Genomic DNA, 12373 nt, shown 5'->3' on the forward strand with positions numbered 1-12373 from the left:
GAACTTTACAGAAAACCAGTGGTACAATATGTGAGAAATTAGAATCATTTCAAGAGTGATATTGAATGACAACCTTCATCAACACAAATTAGTAACGCTGATCCCAAAATCATCGTGCTTGGTTTTTTTATGTGACATTTACGCAACTGTTTGTCCATCTTTTAATGCCACTTTTATTAATCTTCAGGGAACATATCTGTACAAACTCTTTAGTTCACCTTTTTATGACTCAAAGTTCTCAAATTAAGTCATCCTTTAATGATTATATATTAACATGAGAAGAAAAACACAAACAGAAATTAGTTTGAAAATAGGTTCTAGAAAAGCTACCATTCAGAAGCTCAAAATATACCGGAAGTAAGAACATATCAACCTCGGTTTATTGACAGCATAAGTCTCGGTTTGTATCCAACTGTTAATTGACAGTATAAGTCGCGTTTTGAATAAAACTGCTTATTTACAGCATCAGTCTCGGTTTGAATAAGAGTTAACTTTGACAGCATTAGTCTTGTTTCGGATTTACCCGCTTTTAACAGCATCATCAAAGGTTTGAATAACAATTATCGTTGACAAAATCCGTCTCGGTTTTGATTAAACTTATTATAACCATTTATTTATGCTATATCTGCTGTATAAAGTCTATCAATCTATCGACATCACCTCACAAATGCACTGCTTTAACTACAATTACTGTTATTGCAGTGAAAAAATAATAATACGATAAGGCTAAAAGCAATGATTTATCTTATTTAAACACTCTATCAATGTCAAAATATTCTCCTACTAAAATCAATCTGCCATTGATAAAACAAATGAAAAGCTAACAATTTTACGAGCACCAACACTTCCATGATTTCTTTTCAGATTTAAAATAATAAGATTTTTTATTGCTGCCAATTTGGATCCGATTTCTCTCTGCAGCTCGGGTTCAGAAAGCATCTGCCAATAACTGTTCAATTACCGGTAACCGTATTTCAACATCGCTGTTATTGGAGCCCGCTGAAGTGTTCGTGGTAGCTTGCTAAAACGACCTTTATTGTTATTTATCGGACTGTGGTCGTTGGTTTTCTGATTCAATGCAAATATTGTACCACAGATTTCAATAGATATTTATTTGACATTTCTGCATTTTCAAAATATTCCAGATGAAATGTCATACCAATATCAACTTTATGGTGTTTCCCATTAACTCCATATACCTGATTAATTAACCCATTTTTCTACGTTGGATGCAAGCCAGTTTCATGTTGGAACAATATTGTATTTGACACTGGCTTGTGTTTCTCGTACAAAAATCATTCAAATGAACACACAAATTTAAGAATGGTGTTAATGATTGTACTAATAATATCATTATTATTATTATTATTAGTAGTAGTAGTAGTAGTAGTAGTAGTAGTAGTAGTAGTAGTGGTAGTGGTAGTGGTAGTGGTGGTGGTGGTGGTAGTGGTAGTGGTAGTAGTAGTAGTAGTAGTAGTAGTAGTAGTAGCAGTAGCAATAGTAGTAGTATGTAGTAGTTGTATGTGGTAGTAGTAGAAGTAGTAGTAGTAGTAGTTGTAGTAGTAGCAACAGCAGCAGCAGCAGCAGCAGTAGTAGCAGTAGCAGTAGCAGTAGCAGCAGCAGCAGTAGCAGCAGTAGCAGTAGCAGTAGCAGTAGCAGTAGTAGTAGCAGTAGTAGTAGTAGTAGTAGTAGTAGTAGTAGTAGTAGTAGTAGTAGTAGTAGTAGTAGTAGTAGTAGTAGTAGTTGTTGTAGTAGAAGTAGTAGTAGTTGTAGTAGTAGTAGTAGTAGTAGTAGTAGTAGTAGTAGTAGTAGTAGTAGTAGTAGTAGTAGTAGTAGTAGTAGTAGTAGTAGTAGTAGTAGTAGTAGTAGTAGTAGTAGTTGTAGTAGTCGTAGTAGTAGTCGCAGTAGCAGTAGGTAGTAGTAGTAGTAGTAGTAGCAGTAGCAGTAGCAGTATAAGTAGTAATATTCAATTTATTATTATTATTAGTAGTAGTATTAGTTTTAGTATTATTTAAAAAGTATTATTATTATTATTATTATTATTATTATTATTATTATTATTATTATTATTTATGCAAATGAAATACACTACTTTCTTTTGGGTTCAGGCGGCGATTTCGAATTTTGGATGGTATCCTTTTGCTATAAGTATTTGTACTGGAATGCCGTATAAACAAACCACAACCGCATAATCTAGGAAGGTTACGGTGCACTATTATACATAATTATGTAATTACAACGGTTGAATCACCAATAAACGGGGGGGGGGGGTATATTCTGAGTCATAGTGCCATGTACGTTCAATTCGAAAATCAAGTATAAACTGTAGAAATGCATCAACGATGATACTTTAAATAACTTGTCAATGACAAATAAATATATCTGCTGTCTGCCGATGTGCAAATATGGTTGAGAATATCAAGATGATTCGACAAAAAAAAACGACTTTTTTGACAAATTATTTTGCTGTGTGGCAATTCAATACTACGTATTCATATGGCGTATTCTATTTTGAGATAATGTCTTGTTTGGCGGACGCTTTAAGCCATAATAACGCTACATCGGCATTTTAAATGCCAAAATATATGGGTCGCTACCAACACATCATCACCTCAGTGTCTAGAACTTGTAGAAATATACAGTTCTTAGATTCAAAGTAAAAGCGACACCACACACAAAGATAATAAACGCAATTTAACTGCACCCCGTACCATTAGCAACTGCTTGAAACTGCCATTGAAGATACGCTGGCGACAATTTTATGACGCACTTAGGCTATAGTTAGGTTGGGCTTTCCAAGAGATTTTCTTTTGTAGTTCAGTAGTCTTGTAAACGTGGGTTCACAATGGCATTGAAGCTTTTGTCTTCGATAATAAACACTTAAACATCCCATAAAACCACTGGGCTTTTAGAGACTATATCGCATCAAGGTATCGAGAATTCCGAAACTCCCGGACTATCCTCTGCAATCAATAAGCGTTAATTTTCCTCACCCTGTCAAGGATTTCTTTTATTAAACAATTCGATTGTTATATAAGCAATTATTAGTGTGTGTGTGTGTTTTCCAACTCGTTAAGTGTCTTAACTTAGAAATAAGCATGATAAGCATGACGAAATTTTGAACAATAATCAAACTTAGTGTTCGAAATTATATGTTGTCCAACTGACAAACTAGCTGTGTTTTTTTATTCAATTCCGCCATATACATATATTAGTAATTCAGCAGTCAGCCGTTATTGATTTTATTCTAGGCAATTAGTAGATTTAAACAAATGCTGAATAAAGAGACAAAATATTATCATAAACACTAAGCATGTAAAGGGTTGTTAGTATGCATTTACAGAAAAATGACCGGGCCGGTATTAAATATTGATATTATCCTTATTCTTACTCATGCCTCAGAGATTCCCTTCAGCCTATTGGTCAGCTAAATATACAGGCCAATCAAAAAACTCAGTTTCTAATCTTAAATTTAAGTTCAATCTAACTTACTTATAACCATTAACTATAACTAAATAAAATCTTAACAATGATGTATGTACTCGTAAATTCATGCATATCATAGACCCAGAACAGATAGAATTTGCACTTACTGCAAAAGAATGTCATTGAAAATGAATATCATTTCCTTCATGTTTGTCCCAAGGATAATAATTTAAAGAAATAATTATTAAATCCTTATTTTTGCCATTGGAAACAAAACAAATGTTTGAAACTTTGATGTCATCACATTCGAGAAAAACTTAACGAAATAATAGTAGATTTGTATACTATGCATCTATATTACGAACCTAAAAAGACAGTGTCTACTAATGCCATATTTACTCATATATATGAAATTATGCAAAATCTCTGTAAGGACCATGAATTTGCTCTCTACGAAAATGTGATGTATAATTTATGATAGCTATGAATGTTGTAAACGTTGAATGCTGAGTAAATGTTATATTTTGTGATATAATTTCCTCATCACCTATATAGACTAACAATGACTTTGTTTTAAAGATGCACTCTCACAGATTTACCATTTCGACAACTTTTTTTATTTTTTGTCTTCGAGCGAGCCAACTTTTGCGAAAATCCATGGAAACCATTTATTTAAGACTGCTGACAAAAAATTAGATCGCAGATCTTTATTTTTAAGTTCATAAATTGATATTTTATGCATTTTTCTTAAACCGTTAGTAGCCATAAAACATTTATTTTCGAACGGAAATATGCAAATCTTCGATCTGATCTTTTGTCAACAGTCTTATATCATTGGTTTGCAGATATTTACGCAAAAAATGCCCTTTCCAAGACAAAAAAACAACAAAAAAGTTGTAAAATTGGTAAATCTGTGAGAGTGCAGCTTTTAGGGCACCGATACACACATAAGTTCGAATGTATGGTGACCCCCTGCATAATTTTGGTATCAATTCAAAGATTAGTATGTGCTAAAAGAGAACGTTAAAAATAGACATAAAATAATATAAAAATAAGCTTTTTGACCATGATTTCTTTTGGCAAAATAGATTGTTTCACGCCCTATTTCAGATAACAGTCGAACCCCGTTGGCTCGAACTAGCTTGGCTCGAATTCCTCGTTGGCTCGAACTCAATGTAAAGGACCGATTTATTTAAAAATAACGTAAGCATTCCCGCTTGGCTCGAACTTTCCAGGGCTCGAGTTTTTTTCGCCAGTCCCTTGGAGTTCGAGCCAACGGGGTTCGACTGTAAATGGACAGTAAAACTTAAGAGCTACAATAATCATTTTTTGCACACTGAATCTATTGCTTTGTTTTTGCTCTTTGCAATTACTAAATCATGACAAGAACAACGGAAGTTTGATAATGTTTCGTGAGACATATAAGACAATTCCATAGATAAATATTTCTAATGATTAAGCAAACTTTTAAGATGTCTGCAATAAATTGATTTGGGAAACGCATTTATTTGAATTTGCAGACTTTGTAATGCACAGTCTTTTAGTGGTTTTGTTTTGAATAGTGTTACAAAACATACGTTGTCTCCAGCACCACCATATGTCCAGGAATATCCAAATCCATATTCAAATAGCGTCGTTCTAGCGATAGTGATAACTTTATGTTGCAATAACTTGTTTCTCATCTCATTAAGTCTCATCTAAATAAAATTCTCATATCTTAACATGTGTTGCCCATGTTTTTATATGTGAATTATCTAAAGTTAAAGTATATTGTAGCATTGCTTAAGGTTTCTATTGTTCTCCATGTTGTGAAGTTTAAGACAGCACTTCCAACTGTATACAAAAAAATTAAACCTTCAAAGCTCGCGGTACATACTTGCCATATAAAATATCGTGCTTTTCCCGAATGACGTGGGAAACGGCGATATTCTAGAGGAAATCAAATACACACATGCAATCAATAATAACAGGTGTAGTTTTCCACATTTCGCTTGTAAAAATACATTTTAATTTCTCGCTACATTTTATGATGTTTCCTACCTCTGGTCGTGTTTACAATCACGATCAAGCGTTATCCCACCACTAACTAACGTTACCTCCACCTTTTCAACACGTAATGATTCGACTCGGTGACGTTGCACACCTGCTCATGTAAATTGCGGATAATGTATACTTACCATATTCATGCCATGGCAAAAAAAATACCAACTTTTAATTAAGTCTAGCGATTTAAAAAAAAAACTTCAATCCAGGTCTTCCTTGCGAAACTCAACCTACTAAGGTACCGAAAGATCGACGGGTTTATGCAAAATGAATGCAAATTTTATCGTACAGAAAATCAAGTGCAAATGTATATATAAAAGTTTATATGAACTCTTTCGATAACTTTAGATAAACGAAAACCCCACAGTTCTGCGGAATAGCACAAAAAGGCAGAACTGTGATATCAAAAGGTTTGAATCTCTGTTAGTTAAATATTCAGTTATTTATTTTGTGCATTTCAAATACATTCAAAATAGCTTTTGAAGCTTGGTTAAAAAGGGAATATTTTGTCCTGGGCTAGGAGATTTTTGGTGGGAAGAATTCTCACAGATATTTACAAAACTACTCTACTTCCATTTGTTCTTTATTAAACATCCAAGCTCCATTGTTTCGTAATGATCCATCGTGTCTGAGAACACTATATTATATTTTTCCGTACTCTGTTGCACGCAAACTGGACCAAAGAAGTAGTCAATCTGACGTTGTTGAGCCTTTTAGATGTCCGCAACACTTGTGGCCTCGTCCCTGAAAATAAATGTAAATTATTGACGCAGTCCGCGAAAAGTTAGGCCATACGCAATAGATACGAAAGCGAACTTAATAGGGTTTTTTCAACACACTGATGTTTTGGGCCGGTATTCATAAAAGGTTTTATGTAATTTCCTGACTTAAGTCAATTTCTTAGACTTTCCATAGTCAAACTAAAAGAAACGTTTAAATGATTTTAATTTAAAATAATATATTTTCAATTAAGTCAATGCACATTAAGTGTTTCAGATAATATTAAGTTATTATATTTAATGATAAGTATGATACTTAACTTAAGAAAATTATTTATGAATACCGGCCCTGGTTATAGCAATATGCTACGTCAGAAGGCAACGTTTTGCTTAAAATGAAGACTTAAATCATAGAATAACTTGCCTTTAAGTACACCATTTTGAATGAAACAAAGGGCAGTCTATGTCGCTTAAAGATCCAGGCCTTCGTTTTATTTCCAAAATAATGTTTTGACAGTGCTCCGTCAGACGACTGTATTGCGAAAAGTTTGTCGAAGTGTTTTAAGAAACTAAACTCTCAATCAAACTCTGGTAAAAGACCACATGCGGGGCTCTGTAAGCGGCGTAGACATTTTTCCTTTAAAATGGTGAAGAAATAAGAAAGTTATCTTTGTTTAAAGTCACCATTCGAAGCTAAATATTGCCTTCCGACGTAGCATTTATGACGCAATTTACCACGTGGTATACATACACTGTTTATACACATTTGAATTTGTTGGCTTAGTATCAAACCCTTTATGCTCTATGTTTCAGTGCCTATAATACCAAACTTCATTCTAAAACTGGAGGAAGCTTCAAAAGTACCGAGCAATAACACAGAGGAACCATATAATACTATATGTGTTAACAGGACAAACTTTGATGATGCGTTCACTAAAAGCCAAATTAAAACTATGGAACCGTTTGGCAATGACGTTGCATGGAACGGAAGTGATTATGAACCCCTTTCACCTTATGAGTGTACAAAGGTTAAGAACTTGACAGCAGAAGCCATTTTGAAGAAGAGAAAGAAGGAGGCCGACTATGAAGAATATGGCGATGCAAATGTGAAAGCAGGATTAATGTTTGGTTCCAAAGCATTGGTTCAAATGTTGTTCAATCCATTTGTGGGGCCAATAACCAACAGGTACTCTTTCATTTATGACATTTTACTATATGCTTTCATGAGGTTAAAATAGATTTATCAGAGAAATAAAATTTGATATTTCACTGTTTCAAACAGTGAAATCATCACTTTGATATTTTTCACTTTTTTGTGAAATTTTAGTCGGCTCTCAGTTCCCAATTCGACGTCAGAGCGCAGAAGACTGGGGCATAATTTTAACGACTTCATTTCCGAAATGACGTTATGTTCGCATTCAAATTGGAGCATTTTGTAAAATTATAATTAGATGTCTGCTTAATATACTTTTAAAGTAAATAAAAAAATATATGATTGTTTCAGTGTAAGATCGCAATATATTTCACCTTGTGAACAACAAAAGTAAATATTTTACTCGTGGCTACGTCACTCTTTTGTAGATCTCTCGGTGAAATATAATACAATCTTACACTTAAACAAAAACAAATATTTACACCTCAACTTCCATTCCTTAAATGAATTGCGTTCATCAATCGATGAACGCAACATCTTCGGATATGTTCGGATCGTAATTCATTGCATAACAACATTCTTGAATGAAATAATGAACTATTGGTGTAAATATAAGGAATGAATTGCGGGATTGATGTCATTATCGGGGATATGAACGCAATTGGGTTGGTCAAAGTACGCGTTGAGTCCTTTGGACTCCACACACATTGACCAACCCAATTGCGTTCATACCCCGATAATGACATCAACCCCGCAATTCATTCCTTAAATATCCTATGTATTCCATGTCTCCTCTATAATTATATAAATATGAACATTGATATAGGAAATGGGAAACGTATTAGCCACTGGCTTCTTCCGCAATCCTACAGCTGAATAAAGGTAATGCATGTTGTTTGAATCAATAATTTCTGCTGTTTTGAGGTTTTCGTTAGGCGTGTATATAGACTGTATGTAAAATGGTAGTAAGTGGTATTTCTAGAGGTATGTGAAGTTGGCTTGTAAATTGTACATCGTAGTTCAGCTTGTAATTCGCCAATTATAAGCTTGTAGTTGGGTATTCAGCTTGTAGATCGGCTTGTACATTGTACATCGTAATTTAACTTGTAGTTCGCCAATTACAAGCTTGTATATCGGTATTCAGCTTGTAGTTCACCATAACTGCACCAGCATTCATAATATTTGAATTACAAGCTAGTAGTTGGGTATTCATCTTGTAGTTCGGACCAAATACATCAGCATACACAATATTTGAATTACAAGCTAGTAGTTTGGTATTCATCTTGTAGTTCGGACAAATACATTAGCATACATTATATTTGAATTACAAGCTAGTAGTTGGGTATTCATCTTGTTGTTCTGACAAATACATTAGCTTACATTATATTTGAATTACAAGCTAGTAGTTTGGTATTCAGCTTGTAGTTCGGCTTGTATATTGTACATAGTAATTCAACTTGTAGTTCGCCAATTACAAGCTTGTAGTTCGGTATTCAGCTTCTAGAGTAAAACGACAAACGAATAGAGTTCTATTTAATCAGCAAGTTTCAATTGACTGGATTGGTATAGGATGTTTTTATTGATTCGAGAAAGCTATACAAATAGAAAAAAGAAATAGTACTTATAAAATATAAGTTCTGATAACAAAAATGCCTAGCAAGTGGACCTTTTTGCTCATGTGCCATTTAGTATACACGCACATGATTAGAGCTTCTATCTATGGGTACAGATAGTGGCGGGGGTAACCACATCCCCGCCCCCCCCCCCCCCCCCCCCTCCGCTCGCCCGTCGACGATGAGCCTTATTGGTCTTATTGGTCTCGAACATAACTTGTATGGCTTTTGCAGTGTGTGTATATACCACGTGATAAATTACGTCACATCGTCGGAAGGGAACATTTTTTTATAAAATGAAGACTTAAATCAAAGATAACTTTTCTTTTACTACACCATTTTAAAAATAAAAAGCACTTAAAGAGCCCCGCCTTCGTTTTATTACCGAAGTTTGATTACGTAATTAGTTTCCTCAAACATTTCAACAAACCTGTTTCCAAAATAAAGTTTTGACAGTGCTCCGTCAGACTGCCGTATTGTGAAAAGTTTTGTCGAAGTGCTTTAAGAAACTTAACTCCCAATCAAACTCTGGTTAAAGACCGACGGTGGAGCTCCGTAAGAGGCGTAGGCTGCGCTATGTTTCATCTAAAATGGTGAAGAAATGGCGAAGTTATCTTTGTTTTAAGACTTTATTCTAGCAAAATATTGCCTTCCGACGTAGCATTTATGACGTAATTTATCACGTGGTACACACACACTGTTTTGGTGCATGAACCTATCGCTAGAGGACAGAAACCTCCCTATGTATGACTTGGTAGTTTGAATTCAAATTTAGTACCGATCAGCATTAAAAATGTACGATGTTTCGCCGGTAGTAAAAAACAAAAATGTTTACAACTTTAAACTTATTGAGTTTGCAAAAAAATGAAATAAGTTATTAAAGCTGCACTCTCACAGATTTACCGTTTTTACAACTTTTTTTTATTTTTTGTCTTGGAAAGAGCAAATTTTTGCGTAATAATCTGTAAACCAATGATAAAAGATTGATGACAAACGATAAGATCGCAGATCTGCATATTTCCGTTCGAAAATTAATGTTTAATGGCTTAAACCGTTACTAACGGTTTAAAAAAATGCATAAAACATTTTTGAACTTCAATATAAAAATCTGCGATCTAATTTTTTGTCAGCTGTCTTATATCACTTGTTTCCATGGAATTTTGCAAAAATTGGCTCGTTCCAAGTCAAAAAAAGTTGTCAAAACGTTCAATCTGAGAGAGTGCAGCTTTAAAACATTATATTAATCATAAAGAGTGGCATGGAAGCGTGTTGTTGTGTTATGAGAGGTACGGGATTACCTGCAGAAAACCGATTGTTCAACTTAATGACCACAAACCACACTCACATGTGCCAAGGCCGGGGTATCGCACCCGGATCGCCTAGGTGAGAAGCGGGTGCACTTACCACTTCGCTAACCGGACAACCCATTGAAATATAATTATGCCTTTCTCTTTTCAGGATAGGGTACACCATTCCGATGTTTACTGGATTCTTCATTATGATGACATCTACAGTAAGTAAGTAGCCATCACGTCTATTCCGTACCTCTCTGTGTGATCCTTTGTTTTGAAGACTGTTTTAAAGACACTTTGCATTGATTGTTCAAAACTTAATTTACGACAACGTTGTACACTTTTTAACGTTATCTATTTAATGGTTTGCTAATACTTTTAAATAAAACAAGTAGAGCCATGAGAGTTAGATTGTTAGAATACTGCAGATTTCAGTATTATCCATTATACTTTCAGAGCAAATAGATTTAAAAGTTAACACCGATGAGTGCGTTAACAACGTTGTTAACTTGAACAATTGGCCCCATGCATTTAATCAACGTCCATCTGTTTTAACCTGCTTATACTACGTTTTGGTTCACACGTAATGTACAGCCTTCTTCGAAAAGGTGTTATTAGCATTTACTTTTAAAACTCATTTCAAGACACTTCGCTTCAGTCTTAACTAACAACTGGCTGATTGTACAGAACTCTGTCAAAGTTAACAACGTGTTTAACGACATCATTGTTAACTTTTAAATGTGAGCTATTTGATAAGACGCACATATATTTACATATAAACAAGTACAGCTGAGACAGCTGTCCCAAATCTTGGTAGAAATACAGCAAATCCCAGGTGTATCCATAAACGTACCAGAGCAGTGAAGATATCACAGTTAACAACGATGACGTTCGCAACATTGTAAATTTAAACAAAGATCTAACCAATCGGCCAATTATACTTTACATGTACTTAAGAATTGGTTTTAAAAGGATTCGCTCATGTTTTTGTAAAATGCACTTTTTTGTTGAATGACGAAATCAACTGGGGCAACTCATTAGGAGTGTTAAAACTAAGATACTGACGGCTGGAATCCTTCAATGATTGCTGATATATGCTCAAATTTTTTCTTTGAAATCCATAATTTTGAATAGCGTTAGTTAAGCATTTCAGCAAAGGCTTACTGGTTAGGTTTTCCTGATGTATGTGACCTTGTGGGCGTGTGGTTTTGTTGTCAGTTTCCTAATTTGCTCTTCGCTGTGCCGGCGTTGGTTCACTCCCCTCTAAAACAAAAAATATTTGTTTATTCTTTAAATGTTGTTGTTTCTTTTGCGATTTCGGTATCACAAAGTCAAATAGTTTATAATATAAGTGTTTTCAGATGCATTACCGGGAAAATAAATTTGGTTCTATAGCATGAGCGAATCCCTTTAAGCTGGTTTCTGTTGCTTTGAATGCGGCCTTCTAAAATATCAAATATCATGCCAATTTTATATTAATCGTTTCGTCCTTGCGAAGGTCGCGTCAGTTTTGTAAAAAGTCTGTATTTAAAAGATGATTAATGATATATTTTGATTACTCAATTTGGCTGGCAACAAAAATGTTCAGATGCATTACAATCTATCATTACAGCAGCTCGACTTCCATCATGCTAACAAAGAACTCATTATTCACCTACGTATTGTGTATTTTTCGTCCCAATGTAATTTAATTCCATCAATTTAATATTTTATTTAATGCATGTTCCTCTTTTGTATTTCTCCTTGCAGTATTTGCCTTCGGTGAGACATACGCCGTGTTGTTTGTAGCTCGGGCTTTCCAGGGAATAGGATCAGCATGCTCCAGTGTTGCAGGTACAAAAGGCCTAAATGTACATTTGGTTTGGGTTACCCGACCCTTTTTACGAAACAGGCACACACCGTACCGTTTTAATAGCCAGTTGGTTAAAAACGTGTGTGTTTTAACTTTTGAACTTTTATGAAAAAAAAATAACTTCAACACAATTATCCAATGATGACAATAGCGTTCTTACTTAAAGCCTTATAAAAATAGCCAATATAAAGCTTTTGTTAGATTTTCATCCATTTTTTAAATGGGTGCGGGTGGTGGCATTTTAATTTTTACTCTTTTTAGATGACTGTTTCACC

General features: G+C 34.4%; 1 protein-coding gene across 1 annotated transcript in view; it reads left to right on the plus strand.

Annotated features, from left to right (window-relative positions):
- The window catches only part of LOC128211920 (synaptic vesicular amine transporter-like), a 61581-nt gene that overhangs the window by 34479 nt on the left and 14729 nt on the right, over positions 1-12373 (plus strand). The window contains exons 3-5 of the mRNA XM_052917057.1: positions 7002-7374; positions 10413-10471; positions 11996-12079. Of these exons, the coding sequence (XP_052773017.1) occupies positions 7002-7374; positions 10413-10471; positions 11996-12079 (516 nt within the window). The remainder of the gene's footprint in view (positions 1-7001; positions 7375-10412; positions 10472-11995; positions 12080-12373) is intronic.

This window comes from Mya arenaria, chromosome 12 (assembly GCF_026914265.1).
Source record: "Mya arenaria isolate MELC-2E11 chromosome 12, ASM2691426v1".
Lineage (NCBI taxonomy): Eukaryota > Metazoa > Mollusca > Bivalvia > Myida > Myidae > Mya > Mya arenaria.